Source organism: Mustelus asterias, chromosome 9 (assembly GCF_964213995.1).
Source record: "Mustelus asterias chromosome 9, sMusAst1.hap1.1, whole genome shotgun sequence".
Classification (NCBI taxonomy): domain Eukaryota; kingdom Metazoa; phylum Chordata; class Chondrichthyes; order Carcharhiniformes; family Triakidae; genus Mustelus; species Mustelus asterias.
Window position 1 is genome coordinate 67,783,680 of NC_135809.1, and position 18,911 is coordinate 67,802,590.

At 57.2% G+C, this 18,911-nt stretch overlaps 1 protein-coding gene across 2 annotated transcripts in view; it reads right to left on the minus strand.

The window, feature by feature from the left end:
• The window catches only part of kdm5a (lysine demethylase 5A), a 323,208-nt gene that overhangs the window by 261,243 nt on the left and 43,054 nt on the right, over nucleotides 1-18,911 (minus strand). Inside the window, exons 4-5 of one of the 2 annotated variants that reach the window (XM_078220321.1) lie at nucleotides 11,558-11,728; nucleotides 4,115-4,171 (exon numbers count right to left, since the gene is read on the minus strand). In XM_078220321.1, the coding sequence (XP_078076447.1) occupies nucleotides 4,115-4,171; nucleotides 11,558-11,728 (228 nt within the window). The remainder of the gene's footprint in view (nucleotides 1-4,114; nucleotides 4,172-11,557; nucleotides 11,729-18,911) is intronic. The other variant, XM_078220322.1, reaches the window with a different exon arrangement.

Here is an 18,911-nt window from a genome sequence, read left to right on the forward strand (position 1 = left end):
CGCTATCCTCCAATCCTCAGGGACCTCACCTGTGTCCAATGAAGAGACAAAGATTTCCGTCAGAGGCCCAGCAATTACATCTCTTGTCTCCCTGAGCAGTCTAGGATAGATGCCATCAGGCCCTGGGGATTTGTCAGTTTTAATGTTACCTAAAAAACCTAACAGTTCCTCCCTTGTAATGGAGATTCTCTCTAACGGGTCAACACCTCCCTCGGAGACACTCCCAGTCAACAAGTCCCTCTCCTTCATGAATACCGATGCAAAGTATTCATTTAGGATCTCCCCTATTCCCTTGGGTTCTAAGCATAATTCCCCTCCTTTGTCCCCGAGAGGTCCGACTTTTTCCCTGACAACTCTTTTGTTCCTAACATACGAATAAAATGCCTTCGGATTCTCCTTAATCCTGTCTGCCAAAAACATTTTGTGACCTCTTTTTGCCCTTCTAACTCCCCCGTTTGAGTTCTTTCCTACTCTCTCTGTATTCCTCCAGAGCTCCATCTGGTTTCAGTTGCCTGGACCTAATGTACGCCTCTCTTTTCTTTATGATCAGATCCTCAATTTCCCTGGTTATCCACGGCTCTCGAATCCCACCTTTCCTATCCTTCCTTTTTACAGGCACATGCCTGTCCTGCAGCCTTATCAACTGTTCCTTAAAAGACTCCCACATGCCAGTCGTGGACTTACCCCCGAACAGCCTCTCCCAATCAACGGCCACCAAGTCCTGCCTAATCCGGCTATAGTTAGCCTTGCCCCAATTTAGCACCCTACCCTAAGGACAACACTCGTCCTTGTCCATTGTCCTCGTCCGGTACGGTAGCACAGTGGTTAGCACTGCTGCCTCACAGCTCCAGGGACCTGGGTTTGATTCCCGGCTTGGGTCACTGTCTGTGTGGAGTTTGCACATTCTCCTCGTGTTTGCGTGGGTTTCCTCCGGGTGCTCCGGTTTCCTCTCTCAGTCCAAAAATGTGCGGGTTAGGTTGATTGGCCGTGCTAAAAATTGCCCTTAGTGTCCTGAAATGCGTAGGTTAGAGGGATTACTGGGTAAATATGTAAGGATATGGGGGTAGGGACTGGGTGGAATTGTGGTTGGTGCAGACTCGATGGGCCGAATGGCCTCTTTCTGTATTGTAGGGTTTCTATGTTTCTATTACTATCCTAAAGTTAACAGAGTTGTGGTCACTATTTGCCACATGTTCCCGTACCGAAACTTTGACGACCTGACCGGGCTCATTTTCCAGAACTAGATCCAACTCTCTAGTTGGGCTATCTACATACTGTTCCAAAGAACCTTCCAGTACGCATTTTACAAATTCCTCCCCATCCAGACCCTGAGCCCGAAGCACTTTCCAGTCTATACCAGGGAAATTGAAGTCTCCCACTACAATAACCCTATTTTTTCTGCACATATCCAGAATCTCCTGACATATCCGTTCCTCCACTTCCTGTTGGGTGGCCTGTAGTATACCCCCAGCATAGTGATTGCACCTTTCCTATTTCTGAGCTCCACCCACAGCGACTCATTACATGACCCCTCTAAATTGTCCACCCTCTGCACCGCTGTAATATGCTCCCTAACTAATCCCGCTCATCCCCCACCTTTTTTAGCCCCTCCTCTGTCTCGCCTAAAACACTTATACCCCGGAATATTCAGCTGCCAGTCCTGTTCTTCTTTTAACCATGTCTCCGTCACCGCAACCACATCCAAATTCCGCGTAAGCATTCAGGCCCCAAGTTCGTCTGTCTTACCCGTTACGCTCCTCGCATTGAGGCAGATGCACTCCAGACCTCCAGGCCCACTCAGGTCATCCTGCTCCAGAATGCTCTTCTTCTTAGCTAGCCTTGCCCTGGCCCCCAGCTCGACCCCAGCCTCAGTACTTACTGACCTACTGACGAGCATAACATGGCCGTTAAAGGTTAATCATGGCTACCTATTTTAAATTGATAACCCCTCTTTACTGACTGCTCAACCAGTCTACCAAGCCATTTTTTGGCAAGTGCAGATAATACCAGCTGTTTACTTCTGTACACAACCATAATTGCCTTGGTACTGAACTGCAGGGGTCATAAAACATGATTTAAAAAAAATTTTTTTTGTAAAGGCCATCTGGGATTAACACCACATTCAAGGGCTTATGGGGAAAGTGAAAATGGGCATAAGAACAGTGTAAGAGGCTGCTGGTCTGGCAGCATGCAAAGAGAGAGAAACAAAGTTAATGGTTCAGGTCGAACTCCCTGAAGGTAGGGTAAAGGACATTATGGAAAGGGTACAGTTTTTAAAGTTTATTAAAGTGTCACAAGTAGGCTTACAGTAATACTGCAATGAAGTTACTGTGAAAATCCCCAAGTCGTCATACTCTGGCGCCTGTTCGAGTACACTGAGAGAGAATTTAGAATGGCCAATGCACCTAACCAGCACGTCTTTTGGACTGTGGCAGGGAGCTGGAGCACCCAGAGGAAACCCATGTAGACACGAGGAAAATATGCAAACTCCACACAGACAGTGACCCAAGTCAGGAATCGAACCCAGGTCCCTGGCGCTGCGAGGCAGTAGTGCTAACCACTGTGCCACCATGCTGCCCTGCAGAATATTATGCAGAGAGAACAGTAAAAATTTGAAGGCATAGAAACTAGAAGGATGTGGCCTCACCAACTGCAGCAAAACATCCCTTCCCTATACTCCATTCCTCTCGCTATGAAGGCCAACATACCATTTGCCGTCTTTACTGCCTGCTGCACTGCACAGGGAGGAGAGGGAGGATCAGTGTGTGGCTTGAAGCATGATGAAGAATGGAGGGTTTCAGATTCTTGGGAGATTTAAACCAGTTCTGGGGCAAGTGGGCAACCTATTACAAAGGTACAGCGTGCACCGCAACAGGACTGGGATGAACATCTTTACATGAGGTTCACGATTGCGAAGGGGATGGTTGAAACTAAATTGGCGGTGAGGTGGGACCACAGAAACAGAAACATAAATAGGTACATAAAGGAGCTAGAGAGTTTGGTGGTACTAGAGAAGGAATTAGATAGGAGAACATTTTAAAATTTTTCCCCACAGATCCAAATCTAGGTCATTAGTAAAAATTAAGAAAAGCAAAGTTCTTTATACTGACTCCAAGGATCTTACTCTTGTCATCTGAAAAACTACCCTTCACCACTACTCTGTTTCTTATCACACAATCAACTTTGCATCCAAGCTGCACATGTCCCTTTTATTCTATGGGCTTCAAGAAGCCTATTGTGTGGCACTTTATCAAACACCTTTTCAAAGTCCGTGTGCACCACATTAACCACATAACCCTTATCGACACTGTTACTTTACCAAAAAACTCAAATCAAACACAACTTGCGCTTAACAAATCCATGATGGTTTTCCTTTAATTAATCCACATCTGTCCAAGATTATTAATTTCAATAACTTGGATATTGCAATGCAGAGCAAAATTTCAAAATGCGCCAAACTTGGATTTGTACACACAGTGAGAATAATACCAATCAATTGCACCAAGATAAAGATAGACGAGCAGAATGGGCAGACAAGTTTAGTACAAAGTGTGAGGTGATGTATTTTGGCACAAGGAATAGGAACATACTCAATGCCACCATTCTAAAGAGTGCATAACGATAGAGAAAATAAAACCTCATGTGCATGCAGTACTAAAGGTGGCAGGATACAGAGTCCAAAAGCAGGGTAGTTATCCAGAACCTTCATAAAAGTTCAGGTTAAGCCACAACTAATGTGGTTCTGGTCACCACACTTTAGGAATGATGTGAGGGGCCCCAAGAGGTTGCAGAATGGTTCTAACAATAACTGACTTGAGCTGCGTGGCGAGGTTGGAGAAGCTGGGGTTGTTCTCCTCGGAGCAAAAGAGATGCAGGGATGTGAAATCAGAAAATGCTGGAAATACTCAGCAAGTCAGGCAGCATCTGTGGAAGGAGAAAGAATGCTAACATTTCAGGTTGTGACTCATTAAAACTCTGTGACAAAACGAAGCAACTCATCACCTGTTCGTTGTCGAGAGGAGTTGGAAACATTATTTCATTCACTGAGGGGATTGGGGACGGCAAGGAGGGGAAGAAGACTTGCAGCTGATTAAGCACAGAGAGATTTACCTACCTGATTCAAGGTTTTCACACAGCCAGGAAAGATCTGCATTGAAGAGTTTTCAGTGGTCTATAACAGCAGAGATAATCACAGGATAAAACAGCTGATGCAGCAAGTCGTTATCAATATTCTACAAAGAATCAATCTCCAGAGGACAATTAACGTATCAAAATTTTCAATATCTGTCCCCAGAAAGGAAGCAAGAAGTGACTCAGGAGTACAAAACATGGGCGGGGGGGACGGGGGGGGCAGGGGGGGCAGGGCGGGGGGGGCAGGGCGGGGGGGGGGCAGGGCGGGGCGGGGGGGGCAGGGCGGGGGGGGCAGGGCGGGGGGGGCAGGGCGGGGGGGGGCAGGGCGGGGGGGGGCAGGGCGGGGGGGGGCAGGGCGGGGGGGGCAGGGCGGGGGGGCAGGGCGGGGGGGGCAGGGCGGGGGGGGCAGGGCGGGGGGGGCAGGGCGGGGGGGCAGGGCGGGGGGGCAGGGCGGGGGGGGCAGGGCGGGGGGGGCAGGGCGGGGGGGGCAGGGCGGGGGGGGCAGGGCGGGGGGGGCAGGGCGGGGGGGGCAGGGCGGGGGGGCAGGGCGGGGGGGGCAGGGCGGGGGGGGCAGGGCGGGGGGGCAGGGCGGGGGGGGCAGGGCGGGGGGGGCAGGGCGGGGGGGGCAGGGCGGGGGGGGCAGGGCGGGGGGGGCAGGGCGGGGGGGGCAGGGCGGGGGGGGCAGGGCGGGGGGGGCAGGGCGGGGGGGGCAGGGCGGGGGGGGCAGGGCGGGGGGGGCAGGGCGGGGGGGCAGGGCGGGGGGGGCAGGGCGGGGGGGGCAGGGCGGGGGGGGCAGGGCGGGGGGGGCAGGGCGGGGGGGGCAGGGCGGGGGGGGCAGGGCGGGGGGGGCAGGGCGGGGGGGGCAGGGCGGGGGGGGCAGGGCGGGGGGGGCAGGGCGGGGGGGGAAGGGCGGGGGGGGAAGGGCGGGGGGGAAGGGCGGGGGGGCAAGGGCGGGGGGGGCAGGGCGGGGGGGGCAGGGCGGGGGGGCAGGGCGGGGGGGCAGGGCGGGGGGGGCAGGGCGGGGGGGGCAGGGCGGGGGGGCAGGGCGGGGGGGGCAGGGCGGGGGGGGCAGGGCGGGGGGGCAGGGCGGGGGGGCAGGGCGGGGGGGCAGGGCGGGGGGGCAGGGCGGGGGGGCAGGGCGGGGGGGCAGGGCGGGGGGGGCAGGGCGGGGGGGGAGGGCGGGGGGGGCAGGGCGGGGGGGGCAGGGCGGGGGGGCAGGGCGGGGGGGGCAGGGCGGGGGGGCAGGGCGGGGGGGCAGGGCGGGGGGCAGGGCGGGGGGGCAGGGCGGGGGGGCAGGGCGGGGGGGCAGGGCGGGGGGGCAGGGCGGGGGGGCAGGGCGGGGGGGCAGGGCGGGGGGGCAGGGCGGGGGGGCAGGGCGGGGGGGCAGGGCGGGGGGGCAGGGCGGGGGGGCAGGGCGGGGGGGCAGGGCGGGGGGGCAGGGCGGGGGGGCAGGGCGGGGGGGCAGGGCGGGGGGGCAGGGCGGGGGGGCAGGGCGGGGGGGCAGGGCGGGGGGGCAGGGCGGGGGGGCAGGGCGGGGGGGCAGGGCGGGGGGGCAGGGCGGGGGGGCAGGGCGGGGGGGCAGGGCGGGGGGGCAGGGCGGGGGGGCAGGGCGGGGGGGCAGGGCGGGGGGGCAGGGCGGGGGGGCAGGGCGGGGGGCAGGGCGGGGGGGCAGGGCGGGGGGGCAGGGCGGGGGGGCAGGGCGGGGGGGCAGGGCGGGGGGCAGGGCGGGGGGGCAGGGCGGGGGGGCAGGGCGGGGGGGCAGGGCGGGGGGGCAGGGCGGGGGGGCAGGGCGGGGGGCAGGGCGGGGGGGCAGGGCGGGGGGGCAGGGCGGGGGGGCAGGGCGGGGGGGCAGGGCGGGGGGGCAGGGCGGGGGGGCAGGGCGGGGGGGCAGGGCGGGGGGGCAGGGCGGGGGGGCAGGGCGGGGGGGCAGGGCGGGGGGGCAGGGCGGGGGGCAGGGCGGGGGGGCAGGGCGGGGGGGCAGGGCGGGGGGGCAGGGCGGGGGGGCAGGGCGGGGGGGCAGGGCGGGGGGGCAGGGCGGGGGGGCAGGGCGGGGGGGCAGGGCGGGGGGGCAGGGCGGGGGGGCAGGGCGGGGGGGCAGGGCGGGGGGGCAGGGCGGGGGGGCAGGGCGGGGGGGCAGGGCGGGGGGGCAGGGCGGGGGGGCAGGGCGGGGGGGCAGGGCGGGGGGGCAGGGCGGGGGGGCAGGGCGGGGGGGCAGGGCGGGGGGGCAGGGCGGGGGGGCAGGGCGGGGGGGCAGGGCGGGGGGGCAGGGCGGGGGGCAGGGCGGGGGGGCAGGGCGGGGGGGCAGGGCGGGGGGGCAGGGCGGGGGGGCAGGGCGGGGGGGCAGGGCGGGGGGGCAGGGCGGGGGGGCAGGGCGGGGGGGCAGGGCGGGGGGGCAGGGCAGGGGGGCGGGGGGGCAGGGCGGGGGGGCAGGGCGGGGGGGCAGGGCGGGGGGGCAGGGCGGGGGGGCAGGGCGGGGGGGCAGGGCGGGGGGGCAGGGCGGGGGGGCAGGGCGGGGGGGCAGGGCGGGGGGGCAGGGCGGGGGGGCAGGGCGGGGGGGCAGGGCGGGGGGGCAGGGCGGGGGGCAGGGCGGGGGGGCAGGGCGGGGGGGCAGGGCGGGGGGGCAGGGCGGGGGGCAGGGCGGGGGGGCAGGGCGGGGGGGCAGGGCGGGGGGGCAGGGCGGGGGGGCAGGGCGGGGGGGCAGGGCGGGGGGGCAGGGCGGGGGGGCAGGGCGGGGGGGCAGGGCGGGGGGGCAGGGCGGGGGGGCAGGGCGGGGGGGCAGGGCGGGGGGGCAGGGCGGGGGGCGGGGGGCAGGGCGGGGGGCAGGGCGGGGGGGCGGGCGGGGGGGCAGGGCGGGGGGCGGGCGGGGGGGCAGGGCGGGGGGGCAGGGCGGGGGGGCAGGGCGGGGGGGCAGGGCGGGGGGGCAGGGCGGGGGGCAGGGCGGGGGGGCAGGGCGGGGGGGCAGGGCGGGGGGGCAGGGCGGGGGGGCAGGGCGGGGGGGCAGGGCGGGGGGGCAGGGCGGGGGGGCAGGGCGGGGGGGCAGGGCGGGGGGGCAGGGCGGGGGGGCAGGGCGGGGGGGCAGGGCGGGGGGCAGGGCGGGGGGGCAGGGCGGGGGGGCAGGGCGGGGGGGCAGGGCGGGGGGGCAGGGCGGGGGGGCAGGGCGGGGGGGCAGGGCGGGGGGGCAGGGCGGGGAGGCAGGGCGGGGGGGCAGGGCGGGGGGGCAGGGCGGGGGGGCAGGGCGGGGGGGCAGGGCGGGGGGGCAGGGCGGGGGGGCAGGGCGGGGGGGCAGGGCGGGGGGGCAGGGCGGGGGGCAGGGCGGGGGGGCAGGGCGGGGGGGCAGGGCGGGGGGCAGGGCGGGGGGGCAGGGCGGGGGGGCAGGGCGGGGGGGCAGGGCGGGGGGGCAGGGCGGGGGGCAGGGCGGGGGGGCAGGGCGGGGGGCAGGGCGGGGGGGCAGGGCGGGGGGCAGGGCGGGGGGGCAGGGCGGGGGGGCAGGGCGGGGGGGCAGGGCGGGGGGGCAGGGCGGGGGGGCAGGGCGGGGGGGCAGGGCGGGGGGGCAGGGCGGGGGGGCAGGGCGGGGGGGCAGGGCGGGGGGGCAGGGCGGGGGGGCAGGGCGGGGGGGCAGGGCGGGGGGGCAGGGCGGGGGGGCAGGGCGGGGGGGCAGGGCGGGGGGGCAGGGCGGGGGGGCAGGGCGGGGGGGCAGGGCGGGGGGGCAGGGCGGGGGGGCAGGGCGGGGGGGCAGGGCGGGGGGGCAGGGCGGGGGGGCAGGGCGGGGGGGCAGGGCGGGGGGGCAGGGCGGGGGGGCAGGGCGGGGGGGCAGGGCGGGGGGGCAGGGCGGGGGGGCAGGGCGGGGGGGCAGGGCGGGGGGGCAGGGCGGGGGGGCAGGGCGGGGGGGCAGGGCGGGGGGGCAGGGCGGGGGGGCAGGGCGGGGGGCAGGGCGGGGGGGCAGGGCGGGGGGGCAGGGCGGGGGGGCAGGGCGGGGGGGCAGGGCGGGGGGGCAGGGCGGGGGGGCAGGGCGGGGGGGCAGGGCGGGGGGGCAGGGCGGGGGGGCAGGGCGGGGGGGCAGGGCGGGGGGGCAGGGCGGGGGGGCAGGGCGGGGGGGCAGGGCGGGGGGGCAGGGCGGGGGGGCAGGGCGGGGGGGCAGGGCGGGGGGGCAGGGCGGGGGGGCAGGGGGTGTGCGGCGGGGAAGGGCAGGAGGCGGGGACGGGCGGCACGGTAGCACAGTGGTTAGCACTGCTGCTTCACAGCTCCAGGGACCTGGGTTCGATTCCCAGCTTGGGTCACTGTCTGTGTGGAGTTTGCACATTCTCCTCGTGTCTGCGTGGGTTTCCTCCATGTGCTCCGGTTTCCTCCCACAATCCAAAGATGTGCAGGTTAGGTTGATTGGCTATGCTAAAATTGCCCCTTAGTGTCCTGGGATGCGTCGGTTAGAGGGATTAGCGGGTAAAATATGTGGGGATATGGGGGTAGGGCCTGGGTGGGACTGTGGTCGGTGCAGACTCGATGGGCCGAATGGCTGTAGGGTTTCTATGATTTCTATGACGGGCTGGAGGCGGGGAAGGGCAGGAGGCGGGGAAGGGCAGGAGGCGGGGAAGGGCAGGAGGCGGGGAAGGGCAGGAGGCGGGGAAGGGCAGGAGGCGGGGAAGGGCAGGAGGCGGGGAAGGGCAGGAGGCGGGGAAGGGCAGGAGGCGGGGAAGGGCAGGAGGCGGGGAAGAGCAGGAGGCGGGGAAGGGCAGGAGGCGGGGAAGGGCAGGAGGCGGGGAAGGGCAGGAGGCGGGGAAGGGCAGGAGGCGGGGAAGGGCAGGAGGCGGGGAAGGGCAGGAGGCGGGGAAGGGCAGGAGGCGGGGACGTCAGGCACAATGCAGTTGGAGAGAGGTCACTGAATATGACTTTAATGGCAGAAAACATAATGAACTGGTGGGTGGGCAGCATGATTACCCAGCAGACCCGAGCCAGCATTCGTCCAAAATCCATAGTGGAATCTCCGGTGAGCCTCAAAGCCAGTGACACTGGTGGGCCCAGCCCAGCCAGCAGCAGATGCTCTTCACCAATCCCAAGGCAATCTATGTTTTCATTAAGCCCTCTATTTTCTGATGAGAAATGACACTTCAACAGTTCCACCATCTCCTGCTTTCTGCTTCAGCACTCTTTAATCCACTCAATTCCTCAAGAGATTAATTCACCCCTGTGGATGGTCTCTTGACACTTTCACAGTTTCTCTTAACTGACGGTGTGAGCTGAGTGTTTCCATTATTTTTTGTTTCTGACACCTCAAAGTGCGACCCACAGAGCAAACAGACAGAGAGAGAGACAGAGAGGCGGAGGGCAGCACGTGATTTCTTAATTTCTCGAGTGTTCGAAAGGCAATTAATTCAATTTGAACAATATCTCATTTGTTTTAAACTGCAGCCAGTTTCTGTAACATCTCCCTGAATGGGGAGAAATAACCAGTGTGACTGCATCCCTGGTTGAAGGAATCTGCAGTGACAGTTGGGCCTCGTCAGGAGGTGTGACCCAAGGGCACATGCGTGGGAATGCCAGCAGCCATGGCACACTTGCACCCTTCTCACAGCACATCACTGTGCTACGTTACAGTGGTTAACAACCCCTGCCCTACACATCTATGTTGCAATCATTCATAGCTCCCACCTATCATAAAATCCCTATGGTGCAGGAAGATGTCAATTGGCCCATTCAGTCTGCACTGATTCTCCGGTAGCACATCCTACCCAGGATATCCCCATAACTCCACGTATTTACCATGGCTAATCCCCCAACCTGCACATCTTGGGACACCAAGGGGCATATAGCCTGACCAATCCACCTAACTTGCACATCTTTGGACTGCGGGGGAAATACACATCTCTTTAACCTGTGCTTAACGCTCCCTGCACTCACATTGTCTGTACCTTTCAGACTTGATTACCTGTAAATACTCACATTCCAACCATTATTTTGTAAATTCAGTTTGTGTCTTTATATACCCTGTTCGTGAACAGAACTCCCACTTACCTGACGAAGAAGCAGCGCTCCGAAAGCTAGTGGCATTTACTACCAAATATACCTGTTGGACTTAAATCTGGTGTTGTGAGACTTCTTACTGTGGGGGAAAGCCAGAGCCCCCAAAGGAAACCTATGCAGACACGAGGAGAACATGCAGACACGGGGAGAACATGCAAACTAGACACAGACCGCGCACACAGACACAGACAACACACAGACCGCGCGCGCGCGCACACACAGACCGCGCGCGCACAGACCGCCCGCGCGCGCACACAGACCGCCCGCGCGCGCACACAGACCGACCGCGCGCGCACACAGACCGACCGCGCGCGCACACAGACCGACCGCGCGCGCACACAGACCGACCGCGCGCGCACACAGACCGACCGCGCGCGCACACAGACCGACCGCGCGCGCACACAGACCGACCGCGCGCGCACACAGACCGACCGCGCGCGCACACAGACCGACCGCGCGCGCACACAGACCCCCCCCCGCGCGCGCGCACACAGACCCCGCGCGCGCGCACACAGACCCCGCGCGCACGCACACAGACCGCGCGCACGCACACAGACCGCACACACAGACCGCGCACACAGACCGCGCACACAGACCGCGCACACGCACACACACAGACCGCGCACACGCACACACACAGACCGCGCACACGCACACACACAGACCGCGCACACGCACACACACAGACCGCGCACACGCACCCACACAGACTGCACACGCACCCACACAGACCGCACACACACAGACTACAGACCGCACCCACACAGACCGCGCACACACACAGACCGCGCACACACACAGACCGCGCACACACACAGACCGCGCACACACACAGACCGCGCACACACACAGACCGCGCACACACACAGACCGCGCACACACACAGACCACACACACACACAGACCACACACACACACAGACCACACACACACACAGACCACACACACACACAGACCACACACACACACACAGACCACACACACACAGACCACACACACACAGACCACACACACACAGACCACACACACACAGACCACACACACACAGACCACACACACACAGACCACACACACACAGACCACACACACAGTCATCCAAGGCTGCAATCGAACCCAGGTCCCTGGTGCTGCAAGACAGCAGTGCTATTCATCGTGCCATCCCTCTTATCGCTGACATTGCACCACCTGCTCCACCACCTCACATACAGGATATAATCCATCAAATTTCTACCTGTAGCTCTGAAGATGTCACATGGACTCAAAACATAAACTCTTTTTCTCTCTCTACAGATATTTCCAGACCTGCTGAGCATTTCTGTTCTTACCTTATCAGGTAGTTTGGCTGCTGTCTGAAATTAACTATTGGAATGCTGCTGAATAAAGTCAAAATGTTTATGTTGGTTAATCTTACCGAGAGACTGACTCCTGTCTGAAACAACTCATAGGGATATAGAATCCTCTCATAGTGTGACCGTAACAGTGAGCCAATGCCCTTTCCTTGTGGGTAACTCATTCGACTGGCTACCTTTGCCCATTTTTTCTCCTTGCACAGTGCTTCAAATCCACCCTCACTTGCAACCACCTGCAGAAGGAAAATACATTTTTTAATGCTGAACCACACAAGATAAAATTAAACAAAATCTGCTTCCCTGATTGCAGTGGTATGGTTCTTTAGCCACTTAAACCAGGGAGATCCCAGCTTAGGTGCCTGTTCTGTGACAGAAAACATGAGCTGCTTCTTGGTGTCACAATCCTTGTTTAAGCTCATTGGCTTGGCTTATATCAGCAACACAAAACTTATTTTAAAAGGATTCAAGGTTTCAACATCGACAACAACTCGTGTTTTGTTGATCTTGTTATACAGTGTCTTTAATATAATTACATGTTCCAAGGTGCTTAATAGGAACATTACCAAATAAAATATATCAAGTCACAGAGAGAAGATGGTCCAAAGCTTCATCAATGCAGTGGATTTTAAGGAGCATCCTAAAGGAGAAAGAAAAATAAAGAAGCAGAAAGGTTTATTCAGGGAATTTTGGAACCTGTAACCTTGGCAGCTGATGGCACAACCCTCAATGTTGAGGTGATTAAAATCAGATACAGTCACGAGACCAGAACTAGAGAACAGATACTGAGGATTATGGCACTGTCAAATGGCAAGAGCTCAATACTCAATAAGGATGTGATTGCACGAGAAAGGGTGCAGAGGATATTAGAACGCAGAAAAGCTACAGCACAAACAGGCCCTTCGGCCCACAAGTTGCACCGAACATGTCCCTACCTACTAGGCTTACCTATAACCCTCTATCTTACTAACTTCCATGAACTTATCATAGAATCCTACAGTGCAGAAAGAGGCCATTCAGCCCATCGAGTCTGCACCAACCACAATCCCACCCAGGCCCTACCCACATATCCCTACATATTTACCCACTGACCCCTCTAACCTACGCATCCCGGGACACTAAGGGGCAATTTAGAATGGCCAATCAACCTAGCCCGCACATCTTTGGACTGTGGGAGGAACGATGTGGAGATGCCGGCGTGGGAGGAAACCAGAGCACCCGGAGGAAACCCACGCAGACACAGGGAGAATGTGCAAACTCCACACAGACAGCGACCCGAGCCGCGATTCGAACCCAGGTCCCTGGAGCTGTGAAGCAGCAGTGCTAACCACTGTGCTACCGTGCCGCCCCAACTTTATCCAAAAGTCTCTTAAAAGACCCTATCGAATCTGCCTCCACTACCACTACCGGCAGCCGATTCCACGCACCTACCACCGTCCGAGTGAAAAACTTACCAACATCTCCTCTGTACCCACTCCCCAGCACCCTAAACCTGTGACCTGTTGTGGCAACCATTTCAGCCCTGGGTAAAAGCCTCTGAGAATCCACTCTATCAATACCTCTCAACATCTTATACATCTCTATCAGGTCACCTCTCATCCTTCGCCTCTCCAAGGAGAAAAGACCTAGCTCTCTCAACCTATCCAAATAAGGCATGCCACCTAATCCAGGCAACATCCTTGTAAATCTCCTCTGCACCCTTTCTATGGCTTCCACATCCTTTCTGTAATGAGGTGACCAGAACTGGGCACAGTACTCCAGGTGGGGTCTGACCAGGGTCCTATACAGCTGCAGCATTATCTCCTGATTTCTAAACTCAATTCCTCTATTGATGAAGGCCAGTATTCCATACGCCTTCTTAACCACAGCCTGTACCTGCGACGCTGCTTTGGGCGTCCTATGAACCCGGACTCCAAGATCCTTCTGATCTTCGACACTGCCCAGCGTCTTACCCTTAATATGATATTTCTGTTTAAGAAAGGGAATAGAAATGACCCTGGTAATTATAGACCGGTTAGTCTTACTTCGGTGGTTGGTAAATTGATGGAAAAGGTCCTTAGGGATGGGATTTACGACCATTTAGAAAGATGCAGATTAATCCGGGATAGTCAGCACGGATTCGTGAAGGGCAAGTCGTGCCTCACAAATTTGATAGAATTTTTTGAGGAGGTAACTCAGTGTGTTGGTGAAGGTAGGGCAGTTGATGTCATATACATGGATTTTAGTAAGGCGTTTGGCAAGGTCCCTCATGGTCGGCTTATGATGACAGTGAGGAGGTGTGGGATAGAGGGAAAGTTGGGCCGATTGGATAGGTAACTGGCTGTCTGATCGAAGACAGAGGGTGGTGGTGGATGGAAAATTTTCGGATTGGAGGCAGGTTGCTAGCGGAGTGCCGCAGGGATCAGTGCTTGGTCCTCTGCTCTTTGGGATTTTTATTAATGACTTGGAGGAGGGGGCTGAAGGGTGGATCAGTAAATTTGCTGATGACACCAAGATTGGTGGAGTAGTGGATGAGGTGGAGGGCTGTTGTAGGCTGCAAAGAGACATAGATAGGATGCAAAGCTGGGCTGAAAAATGGCAAATGGAGTTTAACCCTGATAAATGTGAGGTGATTCATTTTGGTAGGACTAATTTAAATGTGGATTACAGGGTCAAAGGTAGGGTTCTGAAGACTGTGGAGGAACAGAGATATCTTGGGGTTCATATCCACAGATCTCTAAAGGTTGCCACTCAAGTGCATAGAGCTGTGAAGAAGGCCTATAGTGTGTTAGCTTTTATTAACAGGGGGTTGGAGTTTAAGAGCCGTGGGGTTATGCTGCAACTGTACAGGACCTTGGTGAGACCACATTTGGAATATTGTGTGCAGTTCTGGTCACCTCACTATAAGAAGGATGTGGAAGCGCTGGAAAGAGTGCAAAGGAGATTTACCAGGATGCTGCCTGGTTTGGAGGGTAGGTCTTATGAGGAAAGGTTGAGGGAGCTAGGGCTGTTCTCTCTGGAGCGCAGGAGGCTGAGGGGCGACTTAATAGAGGTTTATAAAATGATGAAGGGGATAGATAGAGTGAACGTTGAAAGACTATTTCCTCGGGTGGATGGAGCTATTACAAGGGGGCATAACTATAACAAGGGGGCGGCACGGTAGCACAGTGGTTAGCACTGCTGCTTCACAGCTCCAGGTACCTGGGTTCAATTCCCAGCTTGGGTCACTGTCTGTGTGGAGTTTACACATTCTCCTCGTGTCTGCGTGGGTTTCCACCCACAGTCCGAAGATGTGCAGGTTAGGTTGATTGGCCATGCTAAAATTGCCCCTTAGTGTCCTGAGATGCGTAGGTTAGAGGGATTAGTGGGTAAATTATGTAGGGATATGGGGGTAGGGCCTGGATGGGATTGTGATCGGTGCAGACCCGATGGGCTGAATGGCCTCTTTCTGTACTGTAGGGATTCTATGATTCTATGATTATAGGGTTCGTGGTGGGAGATATAGGAAGGATATCAGAGGTAGGTTCTTTACGCAGACAGTGGTTGGGGTGTGGAATGGACTGCCTGCAGTGATAGTGGAGTCAGACACTTTAGGAACATTTAAGCGGTTATTGGATAGGCACATGGAGCACACCAGGATGATCGGAGTGGGATAGCTTGATCTTGGTTTCAGATAAAGCTCGGCACAACATCGTGGGCCGAAGGGCCTGTTCTGTGCTGTACTGTTCTATGTTCATCCTATTCGACCTGCCAAAATGAACCACCACACACTGGGTTGAAGTTCATCTGCCACTTCTCCGCCCAGTCTTGCATCTTATCTATGTCTCGTTGCAACTGCTGACATCCCTCTACACTATCCACAACACCACCAACCTTTGTGTCATCAGCAAACTTGCCAACCCATCCTTCCACTTCCTCATCCAGGTCATTTATAAAAATCACAAAGAGCAAGGGTCCCAGAACAGATCCCTGGGGCACTCCACTGGTGACCGACCTCCATGCTGAAAAAGACCCATCTACAACCACTCTTTGCCTTCTGTGGGCAAGCCAGTTCTCAATCCACAAAGCAATGTCCCCTTGTATCCCATGCCCCTTCACTTTCTCAATAAGCGTTGCATGGGGCACCTTATCAAACGCCTTGCTGAAATCCATATAAACTACATCTACCGCTCTTCCCTCGTCTATGTGTCCAGTTACATCTTCAAAAAATTCAATTAGGCTCGTAAGGCATGATCTGCCTTGGACAAAGCCGTGCTGGCTATTTCTGATCATACTATTCCTCTCCAGATGTTCATAAATCCTGCCTCTCAGGATCTTCTCCATCAACTGACCAACCACTGAGGTTAGACTCACTGGTCTATAATTTCCCGGGCTATCTCTTCTCCCTTTCTTGAATAACGGAACCATATCCGCCATCCTCCAATCCTCCGGAACCTCTCCCGTCTCCATTGATGACGCAAAGATCATCGCCAGAGGCTCAGCAATCTCTTCCCTCGCCTCCCACAGTAACCTGGGGTACATCCCATCCGGTCCCAGTGATTTATCTAACTTGATGCTTTTCAAAAGCTCCAACACATCCTCTCCCCTAATGTCCACATGCTCAATCTTCTCAGTCCACTGCAAGTCTGCACTGCAAGTCTGCACTGCAACTACCAAGATCCTTTTCCACTGTGAATACTGAAGTAAAGTATTCATTGAGTACCTCTGCTATTTCTACCGGTTCTATACAGACTTTCCCACCGTCACATTTGATAGGTCCTACTCCTTCACATCTTATCTTCTTGCTCTTAACATACCTGTAGAATGCCTTGGGGTTTTCCTTTATCCTGTCTGCCAAGGCCTTCTCATGACCCCTTCTTGCTCTTCTAATTTCCCTCTTAAGTTCCTTCTTACTAGTCGTATACTCTTCTAGCTTTCTCACATTACCTAGCTCCCTGAACCTTTTGTAGGCTTTTCTTTTCTTCTTGACTAAGTTCGTTACAGCTTTCGTGCACCATGGTTCCTGTAACCTACCATAGCTCCCCTGTCTCATTGGAATGTTGCTCCAGACAAATTTTCCTTGAAAATTTGCCACATTTCTTCTGTACATTTCCCTGAGAAAACCTCCTTCCAATTTATGCCTCTAATTTCCTGCCTAATAGCCTCATAATTGCCCTTACTCCAAATAAACACTTTCCTAGCTTGACTGATCCTATCTCTCTCCAATGCTAATGTAAAGGAGATAGAGTTATGATCACTGTCCCCAAAATGCTCTCCCACTGAGAGATCTGACACCTGCCCAGGTTCATTCCCTAACACCAAATCAAGTACAGCTCTCCTCTTGTAGGCTTATCCACATACTGTGTCAGGAAGCCCTCCTGAACACACCTAACAAACTCCTCCCCATCTAAACCCCTTACCCTAGGAATAGTCCAATCGATATTTGGGAAATTAAAATCTCCCATCACGACCACTCTGTTATTATCACATCTCTCCAGGATCTGCTTCCCAATCTGCTCCTCCATATCCCTGCTACTGTTGGGCGGCCTATAGGAAACACCCAGTAAAGTTATTGACCCCTTCCTGTTGCGAACCTCCACCCACAGAGATTCCGTAGACAATCCAAAGATGTGCAGGTTAGGTTGATTGGCCATGCTAAAAAAGAAATTGCCCTTATTGTCCTGAGATGCGTAGGTTAGAGGGATTAGTGGGTAAATATGTCAGGGTATGGGGGTAGGGCCTGGGTGGGATTGTGGTCGGTGCAGACTCGATGGGCCGAATGGCCTCTTTCTGTACAGTAGGGATTCTATGATTCTATCCCTCTGTGGCATCCATCTTTTCTACAGCCGTGACACTATCCCTGATCAACAGTGCCACTCCCCCACCTCTTTTGCCTCCTTCCCTGTCCCTCCTGAAACATCTGAAACCCGGCACTTGAAGTATCCAGTCCTGTCCCTGGGATAACTAAGTCTCTGCAATGGCCACCACATCACACTTCCAAGTAGTGATCCACGCTCTAAGCTCATCCATTTTGTTCACTACACTCCTTGCGTTAAAATACACACATCTCAACCCAATATTCACCAAGGTTTTGCCTGGTTGGAGTGTTTCAGCTATGGAGAGGTGCTCATTAGGCTGGGGTTATTTTCCTTAGAGCAGAAAAGGCTGAGGGGGGAGCGCATCGATTTGTTTTCCAAATTTGTGATGCATTGAATATATCCGCATTCTCAAATTGTTATCAACTCAGACCTCTCAAAAGCAAACAATTCAAACTGACAAACTGCTTCAACTAATGCGATTGTTGATAACAAACAAGGTTCAACTTAAACAATGGAATTAAAAACAGCTATGGGCAAAAATCAGACAGTTCAAAATGAAGTTAAAACCTACAGAAGGCACAGTGGTTAGCATTGCTGCCTCACAGCGCCAGGGACCTGGGTTCGATTCCCAGCTTGGGTCACTGTCTGTGTGGAGTTTGCACATTCTCCCCTTGTCTGTGTGGGTTTCCTCCCACAGTCTGAAAGACGTGTTGGTTAGGTGCATTAACCCGAACAGGTGCCAGTGTGTGGCAACTAGCGGAATTTCACAGTAACTTAATTGCAGTGTTAATGCAAGCCTTACTTGTGACTAATAAATAAACTTTTTAAAAATAACTTTACCTATGCCATGGGGATACCGGCCCTCTATTCCTGAGAACCAAACCAAAGTATTTATTTTCTGATTCCTAACAATTGATGACAGGCTAATTGGCCTACAATTCCCTGTTTTCTCTCTTCCTCCTTTCTTGAATGGTGGCGTTGTATTTGCAGTATAGCAAGATGGAAAGAAATCAGAAGATCATTGGAACAGTGAAATACATTACGGTTTCAGCAGCAGAAGGGGTGAGGCAGATATAGAGTCAGGCAATATTATAGAGGGAAGTAGGAATTCCTGCTGATCAAAAAGATATGGGTCAGTCACTCACCTCGTTCAAACAAAATGCCAAGATGCATGAACAATTTTGTTACACTGATCAGGAAGGAATACTGAGGGAACTGTGTTCATGGCAGGAACTGAAGACAATGGCTTTGGTCCTGTCGAGTAGAAGACTGGGTAGAGAAGAATAGAACCAAGGAAGAGCAGTACCACTCAGCTGGACAACGGAGGAGGGGCTTTGGGGGAAGATGATGTGGTCAATCATGTCAAAAGCTGCAGATAGGTTGTGATGGATAAGGTCTCCACAGTCACAGAATGACATTGTGATTTTGATTAGTCCTATTTTAATTATGTGACAGGAGCAGAAATCTGATTTGACAGTCCAAACATGGAGTTTGTATAAGAACAGAAAATACTGGAAAGGCTCAGCAAGTCTGGCAGCAGAGAAACAAGAGTTAATGTTTCAAGTCCATATGACTCTTCGAGCCATACAGCAATACAGCACAGAAACAGGCCCTTCGGCCGAACTGGTCCATGCCGACCATG